This window comes from Vulpes lagopus, chromosome X (assembly GCF_018345385.1).
Source record: "Vulpes lagopus strain Blue_001 chromosome X, ASM1834538v1, whole genome shotgun sequence".
Classification (NCBI taxonomy): Eukaryota; Metazoa; Chordata; class Mammalia; order Carnivora; family Canidae; genus Vulpes; species Vulpes lagopus.
In genome coordinates, this window is record NC_054848.1 from 95799782 (window position 1) to 95815365 (window position 15584).

A 15584-nucleotide genomic window follows, 5' to 3' on the forward strand; every position below is an offset into this window, starting at 1 on the left:
TTTGTGTCAATTTTAGCAGGTCTTCGTGCTCACCTGAGCTAATGAGTACCATCTCTGAGCTACTGCTGCAAACTTCCAGGTCAGTCCCACTTCTGTCATTGTTTAATGACTTTGTTTCACTTGCTAGAGTCCCTCTTGTCTTACATTGACTTAGGTTCAAAGCAGGTGGATTTGAGAACCCTGAGTTGATGAACTCCAAGTTTCCTCAAAAACCTGATGTTTCATAATCTGCAGAATTTACTGCAGTCTGCAGTTAATTTCATTATTTATGCATTTATTTGATGTTCTGACTGCCTCTACTGCTAGACTGTTAAGGGGAGTTCTGTGAATAAAGGGATGCTGTTTCTTTTGTTTCCTTCCATTCACATAGTTTTTGGCACAAAGTGGTACTCAAGGAATATCTGCTGAATAAATGAGTGATACATATCCTCAGCTCTTTTTTCAAAAATGAGCTGACATCAGGATCTGATATTACATTAGGGACAGCAGAGGAATTTGATATCTCTTCTAAAAGAATTTAAAGTTCTTGGTTACTCTGGAAATACTAATATGTCAATAAAACACAAATTTTAAAAAGCAGCAGTTAGTGTCTATCAAGTGTGCTTATTCTTAAGTCCCAGTCTCTATTCAGGATCGACAGTTTCTGTAGCAATGACCCATCTTCCTGCAACCTTCCCCCCTTAACCTCACTCTTGATTCAATAACTCACTTTACCATTCACAGGATTTCAAATGGTATAAATTACCAGCTCAACTAAGTACAGAAAAGCATGTTTTATTAAACAAGTTAGGATAAGTAATTATGGCTGTTACCAGGTATCATGAATAATCAGGAGCATGAATCAAGGTTTTATTATTGAGTGGGGTGTAGTAAAGGAGGGGGAAGGCTTGTGTAAGTAAAGAGTTTGCCAAGAATGCCATGCTCAAGGCACTGTAGTACCTCGATTTGTTCTGGGGCACTTGTCTTTGTTTTTCTCATGAGATGGAATAATGACACATACCAAAATGAGCCAGTTAACAGCAGCCTTCACACTGGCTTCCTTATTCTCTCATTTTTTTCTTGGTTCTAAATTTTGATTATCTAACCCATTGAAGGCAGAGAGAATTATTGATGCTTATACAAAGTTATAAATGATGTCAATTATGGGCAGGCTCTGACAGTGGTGGAATGTTTCATAAGGTAAAAAAAAAAGAGTAATTACTTTGCTACTGTTAGATAATCACTTCATCTTTTATGAATTTGTTCCTGTGCTATTTGGAGAACAGTAATCTTACCTTTAGGCTGGTTCTACATTTGGGAATTGACTTATTTGAGGTCCTAATATCATCTGTGTGTTCTAGGCAACAAAAATGAGTTTTTCATTAGCAAATATGAGAAGAACACTTCAATATTACCACAACTAAGTCACTCACTCATTCTTTACTTGCTTTTTGCTAGGTGCTATGTTAGAATCTGGAGATACAGTGGTATGGTAGATTAAAGATGGCCACAAATTCTTTGATACTTCTTTCATCAAGAGGGGGGCATCTAGGTCTCCCCCACTTCAAATCTGGACAAGCTCTGTGGCTGCTATAACTAATAGTATGTAATGTAAGTGACACTATGAAAATGTTTGGACACGAGCCTTAAGAGACCGGCATCTTCCATTTTTTATCTCTTGAAATGCTCTGTCTTGGAGCCATGAGCCACCATATGTGAGGTCGAACAAACTCAAGACTAGCTGCCATGCCAATAGGAAGCCCAAGTAGAAAGGCTATATGTACAAAGAGAGATTCCTGGCTGCAGCTCAGCTTTTCCAGCTCCCAGGTATTTGAGATATCCTGGCTGAGAGGCCAAACCTCATGGAGAAAAGACAAGCCATCCTGGCCACATACTCTGTGTGAATTTCTGACCCACAGAATCCTGAGATATAATAATAAAATTTATTTTATTCCATTATGCTTTGGAGTAGTTTTCTACACAGCAACAGATAATCAAAACAAGGAACAAATCAGACTTGGTCCCTGTCCTCCTAGAACTTAAGATTTAGCAATTATGACAATCCAGAGCTGTTGTGTACATCCCAGAGTAGAGCAAGAAATTGAAGTACAGCAACTTCATAGAAACCAGAAAAAAACCTATCATTTTGTTTAACCTCTGTACTTTGTATCCTGTTAACAGTGCTGTTATGTGCTTAATGCTGTATTACATTTGGGCACAACTCTAGAACTTTCCAACTAAGGGTAGGCATTCTTGACTGGAGTGGGCAAGAGAGGCTGCCATAACTGCACCTAGCAGCACTGTTGCAAATTTTTAGATCTTTAAATTGTTCTTAAAACTTTTCAAAGCGATAAATGCAATAGTCAAATGCCTCTCAACAGACACATCCTTCTCATAGGAAGTGGACATTTTGCTTCTACTATGGTGGGCTCTGGATTATCTGATGTCATGACTGATGACTGCCTCAAGGGAGCCTAAGGCAGACTGTAGACCAACTACTCAAAAAAGTACATACAGGTACCCTAGTGAAGTAAGGGTGGAAATATTCCATTAATGTCATTTCCAGTTCATGTTCAGTTACCTTTTTTCTCTTTGTAAACCAACATAGTTAAGGCCTCAAATTAAGTAAAATGATACAATTAGATTTTTAAGGACCCTCAGGGAAATAGATCAGAAAGAACAAGCCAAACACTTGAGGTCTTTCCAAGGAAGGCTCTAGAAGCTGTTTAGTCCATCAGGGCCAGGCATGTCACTGAAAGTGAGGGAAGTGAGCCAGGTGGAAGGGGAGGGAGGAGCGTGAGCTAGAAAGCCATGTCATATGCCCTCTACACGGACAGTGGCCCTCAGCTCTATACCACCTATGTCGTGGGACTGGGTGCAGAGATACCAAGCTTTGTAAATGTTATAAAGAAGGAAGACATTCCAATTTTTATATTAGATCTTTAATTCCTAAATGTTGGGCCAAACAAAATACATCTGTGGGCTGATATTAAGCAACCTCTGAAGTAGATGTCTGACATGGATTGATGTGGGGTCAGCCTCTCACAGCTACAAAACAGACAAATGAGTTTGGCCAGACCTTGCTGTCAGCGGTTGCACTAACCCTGGTAGGATTTTGTTTTTTAAATGCACTTCTCCATTAGTGATGGCGAGTGAAATGTCTGGCTTTGCAAATTACTGCTGTCGTTTAGTTTAATGTACTCTTGTTTTTACATATTTATAAAAACCTTTTACATTATTAATAGTGATTAAATGCTTAGACACTGAAGATCAATAATGCTTCTGTTCACCTATTTACATTATTAAAAAGTAATAAGTCATACAGAGCACGTATAATATGTGGTTTACTTTGTAGTCATGTTTGGAGTAGATTGGAAAAAAAATGAAAGAAGCTCAGGCTCCAGGGTAAAATGTATTTGAGAGAAAACCGGTAACTGAGCTGGGCTTGCCAGAGGTGTTACTGTGTGCAGGTTACATGTTCAGAGTGACATTGTGCTCTCATGGGGCACAGGAGGTACACATTTCATGGTGCTCACGTGCCCGTGTAGCAAACCTGAGACAACAAAAGCTAGTCTCACTTGGATGCACAAAGATGAACAGATACTTAACCTTTGTGTGTCCTTGCAACAATTAGTCACCTGCATGCCACTGTCTTTAGCTCCAAAGGCTTCTGATGGTGGCAACACCCAGCAGTGAGTCATCTGGGGGGCTACATCTTGCCAATAGGCAAATGAGCCCCTTGACAATGTTTTCTTCATCTGCTTATCCAGTTCTCTCTCAGTTATGTGACAAAAGCAAAAAAGCAGACTGGTTCCCATGATTTTGGCACAGAAATGTTCTAGATCTGTCTGAAGAGTATAACTCTTCAGCCAGGGATGTATAAGGGTCCTAAGTCTTTTCAGGGTTAGCTAGCCCAGTCTTCTAAATCGCCAAAGTGGCTCAGCATAGCGGTTTAGAGGTCAGGCTCTCAGGACCTGTCTGCTTGGGTTCAAATCCTGATTCTGACACTCGTGGGTTGTGACCTTGGGCAAGTCATTACTTGACACCTCAGTTCTGGTTTCCTCACCTGGAACATAGGCATAAAAACAGTGTCTATCGTGCAGAGTTTTGGTAAGGATTAAATGAGATAGCACATATAAAAGCTTACTATGAGACCTGACACAGAATAAATGCTCAAGAACAATTCACGTAGAGCGAAGGGCCCATTTTGCCAGCCATTCAGTGGTGTTCTCCTACCAACAGGAAGTTAATTAGCACTGGTTTGAAGTTCGCAAATAATGCCATTGAGATGTATGAAATGGAACTGGATTTTTAAACATCACTTGGTTTTTTCCTTGTGTTGACCCAGATGCAACTTCTCAAGCAGAAATTAGGTCCAAGTCACCAGGTTTATTTACGGACGAGTTGAAATGGCTCAGCTGTGCTGTAACAGAAAGGTTACAAGAGTTGCTTCGCTGCAAACTTGGTGGCTATGTGATGCTGGGCAAGTCATTTGTCTCTCTGAACCTGTTTCCTCATATGTAAAACGTGCTAATACACATCCGTACTTCATAGGGATACCGTGAGGACAAAATGAAATTAGGCATGTGTGAGGGCTTTGCAAATGAAGAGGTCCTATTTACATGTAAGAGCCAGTAACGATTATTTATTTATTTATTTATTTAATTTATTTTCTATTACGATTATTATTTATATATGCAATTGGAGTCGGATTTATTTTACCCAGAGAGACCCAGAGGGACACTGCGTGTGCTGATCTTCTAGAGGAAGTATAGTTAGATTGCTTGTCCTTAACTATATCCCTTGGAAAAGGCCTCCACCTTTTCTGACAGATGCCATAGGTCTCTAATAGCTGAGCCCCCAGGCTGAAGGGGGACCTGTGGTTCTGAATTCAAATGTGACTTGCAGAGCCAAATGGTAACTTGGAGCGTTTTACAAAAGAATGAGGACATGGGATGCCTGGGTGGCTGGGGACATGGGATGCCTGGGATGCCTGGGATGCCTGAGGACATGGGATGCCTGGGATGCCTGGGATCGAATCCCACATCGGGCAACCCTGCAGGAAGCCTGCTTCTCCCTCTGCCTGTGTCTCTGCCTCTCTCTCTCTCTCTCTGGGTCTCTCATGAATAAATAAATAAAATCTTAAAAAAAGAAGAAGAAGAAGAAGAAGGACAACGCACTCAAACCAGGAGAAGGAGAAGGGCATGAGCTACCATGAGTGTGATCAGCTTGTTCACTCTGCCGGCGCTGGAAGCGCTGCTGGAGCCGGGCTCTGACCACCGGGCTGTGAGCCTCTCTCGGCTTTGCCAAGTTCATCGTCCCGCGTCCTGCTCTGGGTCACAACGACTTGTCCCCTTGCCTCCCTGAGGTCTTGACCTTCTCCCTTTCCTTGAGGTCAGTGAGTCATTGAACATACCTCCGTGTCATGGAGGTTGTATTTCTTCTGCTTGCTTCTTTTTTCTGATTTGGACTCACTTTTCCCAGAGCATGGAGAAAGCTGCAGAGTGACCACTTTTCTCCCGCTTCAATAGGAGAATGAGGGTAATGGCTGCCTTTGGTTCCTTTTGTTTCTCTGTGGTACAATCTCCACCAGCTAAATAATGGCTTTGACTGCAGTCCATCCGAAAGTTACTCCGGGGTTGTTACTGAGCTGAGTGAAGCTCTTCAGAATGGGGATGACGGAGTCTCTTGGGAGAACTCAAACCCTGACTAGATCCCCTGGCAGAACAGGCCTTTCTCGTGATGCGCTGGTGTTTGGGTTTTGGGTTCCATCAGACCCCTGAAAGGTCACAACTGAACAATAATAAAAAACACTGAGGAAAATTTGACGTTTCAATATCAGTTCTTGTCTACAATCCATGGAGAGGATGCTGAATGTTTTAAATTTCCACGCCCATCTGGGTTTTTTCTTTTTCTACTTTGTATAGGTCCAGGTGGAGTTGTCATTTTCTTAGATTGTTACTCATATTAATATAAACTCTTGACTGAGTTATCTCTGGGGGACTGATAACACCCACCAGGATGCACCAAACTGTGTGGGATGTAGACAGGGGCTCCTGGACAAATATTTCGCCTGCTTTTTTGAATTCCGATTTGTAATAGTCTAGAAGGTAGTGAAACATCTGCTTATAGAATGAACAAAGAAGGACATTTTTAAGAGACCAGAAATGTTGACTTCAGTGACTTATTTATGTCTAGTGCTAATTAGTAAAATATATCATTGCTGAAGATGAAGCAGAGAATAACAATGAGCAAATTCATGTGATTACACTTCAAATGAGTAAGTTAATTTAAAAAATTTCTCTACCTATGGGCTTGGCCTTTGGTCTCAGGTCTTTAGTAGACAATTCATGCATTTGAGCTTTCCTAGAAGATAGATTTTCACAAGTCTTGCATTTCACATTAGGATGTCAAATTCACCCAACTCTTTCATATAGAAACGTTTTACATCATGGAATAAAACTTGAAATTTAGCTTTTGAAATTCAAGGGCTTTCAAGGGATCAATCCAGAAGCTAAATTATAAATCCACAAATCATACCTGCATTCTGTTTTTGTCATTTAAAGCGCCACCTATACTTTACTATAAATAATACACATTGTGAGTGTGTATGTGTGTGTGTGTGTGTGTGCATGTGTACACAGTTGACTCTTGAACAACACAGGGGTTAGGGGTGCCAACCCCCAATGCAGTTGGAAATCCACACATAACTTTTGACTCCTCTGTTGACCAGAAGCCTTACTGATAACATTAAAAGTTGATTAATGCATATTTTGTATAGGTATTGTATACTGTATTCTTATAGTAAAGTGAGCTAGAGAAAAAAATGTTATCAAGAAAATCATAAGGAAAATACATTTACAGTACTGTACTGCAAAAAAAATCTGCATATAAGTGGATCTATGCAACTCAAATCTGTTGTTCAAGGGTCAACTGTATACAAACACACACACACACACACACACACACACACACACACATTCATCCTTCATGATAAAGAATCTCTAGAAACGTCTTCTCTCTGTTAACTAATCAGTAAGGTCTTGGGCATTCCAGAGAAGCCTAAAAAAGAAATCGACATATACTGTGTGGAATGGAAAGTAGCCTAAAAAAGAAAAGAAAAGAAAGTAGCCTGATCTTTAGAAAATATCTTTCTTTCACAGTTAAGGAAAAACATGACCACTGTTTTTTAAGGAATAAAAAAATACATGTATACCTGCTGTCAAATGAGATCTCTGAAGGAATGACGTGAGTACTGTCCTTGCCAATGAGGAATTTGATTCGATCATAAAAGAGTCTCGAAGTATGCTGAGAGAAGAGGGGTTGGCTTTGCTGAATGAGGTCAAGAGGATCTGGTGAGCCCTGACAGAGAGGACTTACATAACAGTTGCTTTGTTGACAACAATCAGGGTCCACACAGTCGGTCAAACCATCTGAAAGAAAATTTTTTTTGGAAATTTAGCTTCAAGAGAAACAACATTGTTTAAAATATGCACAAATGGTGGAAAAAAATCTAGAATACAGTCAAAGGTAACCATCCATGTTTTGAGTTTAGAATCTATTAAATTCACATGTTTCTCATGAAAACTTACTGAGTTTATTTATTTTTTATTTTTTTAAAAGATTTTATTTATTTATTCATGAGAGACAAACAGAGAGAGGCAGAGACACAGGCAGAGGGAGAAGCAGGCTCCATGCAGGGAGCATGACGTGGGACTCAATCCCAGGTCTACCAGGATCACACCCTGGGCTGCAGGTGGCGCTAAACCGCTGCGCCACCGGGGCTGCCCTTACTCTGAGTTTGGATGGCACAAACTATTTTGCTCACAAATCTTTCTTCCCTGAATTCTCAAGCGTTTATGATCTGTGCCACATTGTTTACATCTGGACAGAGTATTCCATGAGGTATCACTCTCTTTAGAAGTTTTCTTCTCCATCAGCAAAACCATTCCTCCAGGATAGCAATGATTCTTCTAATTTTTTTTTAAATTTCTCACACAATGTGCATTTATGAGCACACAATTAACAAATGCTTGCCAACCTGAATTTATATTTTTTAAAACATCTCCTAATATTCTTGTGTAGTGGTGATTCTCAAAACAGAGGTTGGTATTGTCACAGTGAAAAAGTGTCAGGAGCAGGGCAATGATCTCAAATGTGCAGTCGATTATCTGAGGGAACTTATTAAATATGCATATTCTTGAGCCCCACCTATTAAATCAGAATTTCTTTGAGTCCAGGATTATGCATACTTAATCTGGGTGATTCTGGATTATGCTGAAGCACACTAATGTTTCAGAACATTTTTTTTCCTTTTTGGAATTTGTAGAAGCAACTAGAGCTTACTTGTGCGACTATTTGATGAAAATACTAAATCATCTCCGGCATATGAATGTGATGAACTGCTCTCTTTCATGTTCTAGGCCTTTACTGTTTAGACTGCTGAATCCACAGTTGTACCAATAAAAAAAATCACATAAATGGTTCATTCTTTGGTGGAGGAACTGATGAGGGGCACAGGGGTTACAGGAGGAGGGGTTATGTTGAGGATCTAGTAGATGCAAAACACTGTGTTAGGTGATTGGGGAAGTAAAGAGATTAAAAGACCCTTTTCCTGTTTTCAGGAGCTTGGAGCTTAGCAGGAGAAATAGGTGTATACACAGCTGGCTTTTACCCTAGTTAAAAGTGCAGTAAGTGTTATAGGAGACTACATGCAGAGAGGAGGGGCTGGAGTGATTAACTGAGCATATAGATACTTCATTCCACACCCAATAAGCTAAATAAATAAATAAATAAATAAATAAATAAATAAATAAATAAATAAATAAAATTAAAGTCTTTCCAAGGTTCTTAGAGCAGACAAGTGGCTCTAATTTAGATGCTTAACAAGGGTAAATCTAAAGATGCTAATCTTGGCTGGCAGTGGAATAGGGAGGTTCAAATGGATCACCACCTCCTGAAGGCTGATGATGAAAGTTACTGGCATTGGTTTCACGTGGCTCCTTTGCTTGCTCCCTCTCCCTTCCGTGGCTGCTCCCGCAGAGCTGGAGGGGGCATACTACAGCTGGGGGCAATGCAAGCCAGGAACACCAAGGGAGTAGACGTTTTCAACAGTAGCCCTAGGGCACCCGGGAAATATTTTTCCCCACATGAGGTCCTTTCAAATTCCCTGTACCATAGACACTACTTTGATTTAAAATGCAGTTTGCTGTTTTCTTGCCTTCCCTCATTGTTCAGTGCATTTCTGCCCCGATTTCTACTTCTCTGTAGACATATTTCTTTTTCACTGATGACTAACTTTTAAGTGTGGATTCATTCCAGTAAGAAGGCCCCTTCTGCTCTCCTTTCTCCCCTCATTCAGTAAATCATATTAACAGATTTTCTATAGATTTTTAGATGCTGCCGCCACCTCTCTCTCCAATACGTTGCTGTCAGTCTCCTATTAGCACATTATCTCTTTACTCTGCTAATTAAACATCTGGATGCTCTGAAAAGCTGGCAAAAATATCAGGCTGATTAAAAAAGGTTCTCTGATGTCTGGAATTGGTGCATAATACACTGAACAATGAAAAACTGCTTTTCAAATGGGCAGTCACCTTTATCTTTCAATTGGTAACAAATGCACTAGTAATAATCAGATCGGGCATTCACGGGCTTCAACCTGTCAGCCACACAATTTGAACTTAGTTTTGAAAAGAAACAGATTTTAAATAAATAGAAATGCCAAATGATCTTAAAAACTGAACTCTAAAGCCAAACACAGAACCAATTCAAAACTGGTACTCACATTCTCAACCAGTTATGTGCTATAAATTCCATGATAATTCTTCATATTTAATAATTGCCTATTATATAGGGCTGACCCTCTAAGACCTCTGTTTTCTGAGAGAACAGAGAGACTTCTGTTGAATCTAGAAAGGCTGCAGGCAGGCATGCCAATAATGGTATGCAACGCCCAAATTATAATTCATAGGTAAGCCCAATACGTGGGCAAAGATCTACTTACCAATTATCACATTGAATAACACTCCATACAGTATGTCTAGACTGTTACAAAGAAGTGCAAATGACAGTCACACTGCATGTGTGGGTTTCTTTCTTTCTTTCTTTTCTTTTCTTTTTTTTTTTTTTTGGACTATTACTGGTTCTTTTATTATTCTGAAGTGGAAGCTGTGGCACCCTCCTGACAGCCAGGCTCAGAGTATCAGATATGAACACATCAAATGTTAACTGATTTTACTTTTAGGGCCTGTTCATTTTTTAAGAGAATAAAAATAAAAGCCAGCAAAAAAGAAGGAGGTTAAATTATCTTGAAGGACTAAATGCAGCTTCGCTGATCCCGGCTTTGCCAACCAGTTAGGGACTATGCCAGTAGGTTCAACTGGGGCTGATAAAGATCAAGGTCACTGGTTTCTTTTGTATCTGAGCAAGTAATTTACTATTAAACTTCTACTTATTAGATGTAGGCCCTTGGATGAAAGAATGATTGGACAAGGGAATGTGAATGATATAGGGAAAACTCATATTCTTCTAATCTTAAAATGACTTTGTAAAAATATATATTTTTAGGGACAACATCCATATTACCACCTTGAAAGAAATGGACAGCTAATTCATGATAGGGTATCCCAAAGGGTTTGGAAACATGTATAATCAGTTAATATGGCAGGTATGGCAGGAGGCACTTCCATATCTATGATTTCAGCTAATCCCTACAACAACCCTCTTAGGTAGACACTCTCATTTTCATTTACATATGAAGGAGGGGAGGCCAAATGTGGTTGCACAGTTGGAAGAAATATGAGAATCATATCACATCCTGCGTTCTGACTACAAATCACATGTTCAGCAGCATCATCTAAGTGGTATTACTAGAATGACCTAGGCTGTAAGAATTTCAAGTACTTGACTACTATAGGTATTTAGAACACACAGAGTGGTTAAGGTCAAAGAACCAGACTACAATTCTCATCTTACTTTGCCACTTACAATCTAAACGATCCTGGACAAATCATTTCATCTCTTGGATTCTCAACGTCCTTACCTACAAGATAGGGATTACAAAAATACCTACCCCACAGACCGTGTGCTGTAAGGATCACACGGTATAATAATCATAAAAAGTTTGCCACTAACCAAGCTCTACACTGTACAGACTGCAAAGAGTCTAGGGATAGAGTCCTAAGGGTAGATGCCAATGGTGTGCAGTGCCAGCTAAAAATGTTCAGAGCCACTTCTATTGATGGTGCCTTATCACTGGCCAGAGGGCAATTAACTTCTGTGTAGCATATTCAGTTCACTGGAATGTGTTCATTTTGTGAACCCTGTTTGGTTAGGTTGTCAGATAGGTAGGATCCTGTGTAGCTCTAAATAGACACTAATGCTACAGTAAATCTTTATTCATTGAATTTCACAAATTCACAATTTGTTATCATTTAGACAGAAGCTTAACCTTTTCAGCATCTATAGAATAGAGAGTCTGCCAAGCAAATTAATAGTGAAAAAGAAATTGAAGGACTGATCATTCCAATGACTCAGTTAAACAAAATCTTCTCAGGCATTTTAGAAACCCATAGAAATGGACTAATTATAAATCACTCAAATTTTCACTAAAGCAGGCCCCCTACTAGGCATTCCTGGTAGCTTAATTGTTGCTGTTACCTGCATTGAAGGTAACAGAACTATATTTTTTGGGAAGTAGTCTATAATTCGCTTGATTTTTCATTTATCCAGGCTGACTTTCACCCCAGCATTTTGCTGTATTAGTAAGAAGAAAATGGGAGAGGCTCAAGTGCACTGAGGATTTGACCTGCTCCAATCACTGTTATTGCTATCACCTCATACAATTGACTTTGTCTGGGTCAGGAGAGTAAATTGTTTAGATGCCACTAATGTTCATGTCCTCCGGTCCCCACCTGCCATTAATGTTTTCTCAAATCACTCCGAGTAGAAGCGTATGTCCTGACAATGACTTAACCTCCCCACAGTCTCTCTCTCTCACCTCTCTGACCTTACCTCCTATTATCCCATAACCCCTTTCCCCATTATTCCTATGCCTGGAATGTTCTTTACTCCAATATCAAGATGGCTCACCCCCTCACTTCCTTTAGATCCTAGATCACCACCTTCTCAGTGAGGCTTTCTCTGATCACCTTATTTAAAACTGCACCCTTGTTCCACGGTCCTATCTTTTTGCCTGCTTTTTTAAAAAAAAATTTCTGGGTGTTATTCTATATGTTGGCAAATTGAACACCAATAAAAAATAAATTTATAAAAAAAATTTCTCCATCACACTGACCATCTTCTACCATACCATTTCTTTTCAACTTTTGGTTTATTGTCTGCCTCTTACGGTGACAGTGTAAGCTCCACAGAAGCAAGGACTTAAGTCTTTTTTATTCATGGCTATTTCTTCACTAGAACAGCACTGGGCTCAAAGTAAGCATTTGATGAAAATGTACAGAATGAATAAATGGATGTCCTGAAAGTCCTATTTCTGTGACATCTGTAAATTTATCTAGAGATTAATAAACGTTCAACTAATGCATCAAAAAACCCAAGTTATAAATAGATACTTCATTGATACCACACTTTTATTAACAGCTTAAATGACTGTATTTCAAACACTAGCTCATTCATTTTCACCATGGCAAAGTCGGCAGATGTCAAGTATGACTACCCTTAGTTGACAGATAATGTGACAGATGTAGTCACAGAGTGCCTAGGTGGGTTACAGAGTGTAGATTTTCCAATTTTGTACCTGGGAGATTTTGTATCTGGCATCACTTGGTAGTTTAAGCTCTCATAACTAAGTAATGATGATCCTTTAATAAATGAGTTGTTTGGAAATGAGGGGGGGTAATGGTCAGAGGATAATAATTAGGGCTATTTCTGATGCTAGTCTTTGTCCCAGCTGAACCTTAAAAGTAAACGTGGAGAGAGTGTATAGCCCTTAAACAGAGCAAATGTTACCAATTCATTGCTCCTTCTATTTCATTTTCCTATTTATTAAACACTGCAGCACGCTGGTGACATTCAAAACACAAGGCTTATTGATCCATGAGCTTATGTGTTCATAATTCACCCATGGTGCTGATTTCTAGATCTAGAAACACTATATCATAAAACAGCCTTGCAAATAGCTATTGTTCTTAATGAATGGTGACTTGTTATGAAGAATGATTCCTGGAAGATCACACTCTTTTAGGCAATTAACTTATTGATTTTACCAATGAATATGAATATAGACCACTGGAAGAGTTTGTGTAAGAGAAGCTTGGAAAACATATGACAAATACTTAAAAGATCAGGGGTAAAAGGCCGTTCTGATTAAACATTCTTTTTCCACATCTTTTAAACCTCCTTGATAATCGTTTCACAGCATCAGAAACCACTTGCCTTCCTCTATAACTAGAGTGAATAAAATGTAATTTTTGTTTGATAATGAAGATCATATGAACTTCACACTATTGTGTATGATCTGACTAATGCCTACCTTCATATTCTCATCTCCTACCAATCTCTTCTTGGTTCATATTCCAGCCACAATGATTTTCCTTTCACTTCCTAGAAGAGCATAGTACATATCCACCACAGGGCATTTGTAAATACTATTTCCTTGGCCTGGAACATTCTGCTCCTGACTTAGGTGAGGCCTCCCTTACCACATAGACTTGGTTAGATCCCCTTATACATTTTTATAGCACTCTAAAAATTTTATAGTACTCTTTACAGTTGTAAATATGTAGTTATTTGTGTCATTTCTTATTTATTATCTGTCTCCCTTCCAAGACCATAAGTTCCATGAAGGCAGAAACTTGTCATTTTCTTTCTAATACCAAGCACAATACTTGGCACAAAGTAGTAATGAATGAATGGAAAATTGGGTATACTCAATATGAAATGTCTTGCTGAAAGGTACACATTTGGGTCAAACATTTAGATTAGCACTATCCAATAAAATTTCTTCCCGATGATGGGAATGTTTTAGATCTGTGCTAATATAGTAGTCACTAGGCTCATGTGGCTATTGAGCCCTTGAGAAGTGCCTAGTACAGCTGACAACAGAATTTTGAAGATATATTTATTTACTTTGGAGAGAGAGAGAGCGAGTATGGGGAGGAGGGGCAGAGGGAGAGGGAGAGAGAGAATCCTCAAGCAGACTCCCTACTGAGCACGGAGCCAGCTTGATCTCACAACCCTGAGATCATAACCTGAGCTGAAACCAAGAGTTGGATGCTTAACTGACTGAGCCACTTAGGTGCCCCAAGAAACAGGTTTTTAAATGTCATTTAAGTTAAATTGAAATAAGCACATGTGATTAGTAGCTATCATATCAGACAGAACAGATTCTGATATCTCCAACTGGTTAGATGTTGGATGGCCTATAAACTTAGCTGAACAACATAGAGAATTTTGAAATTTTTATGAGGTCTTATTTATCATTTTTTTCCTATTAAGGTTTCTTTTCTTGCTTTTATTTCTAAGAAGTCCTTTCTTGTCTTGAGATCTGTCATCTAAACTTTCTTCTAATTGTGTTTGAGGTTTTCCTACCTTTAACATTAATCAGCTGGAGTGTTATTATCTTATTCTTTTAGAATATGCTAGAAATTGAAAACCTAAGGTTTTTTTCTTAGTAGTTGTTTCAGCACCGTTTATTTCATAGTGTTTCTTTTCTCTACTGATTTTTGATGCTGGTTTTATAATCTACTAAATTTTTATTTGTACTGGGGTGTGTTACAGAGCTTTTATTTGGTTGTACTGATCTGTCTACTCCTCCACCAGTACCACTTTGTTTTAATTACCATAGCTTTAAAACATTCTTTAAGGTCTGATAGTTCTAGCTTGTTTTATTTGTTTTAGCTATTCTGATTCAGTTAGTGTGATGTCTAAACTTGTTTTCTCGTATCAATTTATATGTGCATGTAATATATGGTGATCACATTTTCTAAACCCCAAATCAGTACATACGATTAACACATGAAACTGAGGTCATCATTCACATTCATATTAAGTCTCATCCTCCAAGCACAGGGCTGTGCACATGGTAGGTGCTTTTCGGCTAAAAGGATATGAGGTCAAGGCATTTGATAGGTTTGTAATTTCTATGGTAATTAGTTCTTTTTTTTTTTTTTTTGGTAATTAGTTCTTATAGGCACAATGCATAAGATAGCTTTCCTTGTTTTGTGTGTTATGAAAAAATCCAAAGGTTATTTGTTCTCTGTTCTGTTCTTACTGTTCAAGGAGCTTTTAGGTAGCTCTTAGCCCAGCCGTGTCACCTACATATTCAATGCAGCCCAATTAGTTAGTAAGAGTCACAATGCATTGAATCAGAGTGTAACTAAAGTCAAAGCTGCAGGAAACAGCAGCAATACTAATGAGTATTCAAAGCTGATTAGAATGCAAAAAAATCCAGCCATTCTTTAAGTATCAGCTATAATATGGAGCAATCAGGTAGCAGCTACTTGAAGCAATTGCTTGAAAGTGATTTTTTCTGATTGGGAAGATTTCTTAAGAATTACATTTAAAAATGAGGACCATTTTTTCCCCAAAAGGTTCAATTGGCACTTTCTGATTTAATTAAAACACACACACACACACACACA

At 38.8% G+C, this 15584-nt stretch overlaps 1 protein-coding gene across 9 annotated transcripts in view; it reads right to left on the reverse strand.

Moving 5' to 3' along the window:
- Positions 1 to 15584, reverse strand: part of TENM1 (teneurin transmembrane protein 1) — an 802950-nt gene that overhangs the window by 159881 nt on the left and 627485 nt on the right. For all 9 annotated transcript variants that reach the window (XM_041741541.1, XM_041741545.1, XM_041741547.1 and 6 more), the window contains one exon: positions 7196 to 7412. In XM_041741541.1, the coding sequence (XP_041597475.1) occupies positions 7196 to 7412 (217 nt within the window). The remainder of the gene's footprint in view (positions 1 to 7195; positions 7413 to 15584) is intronic.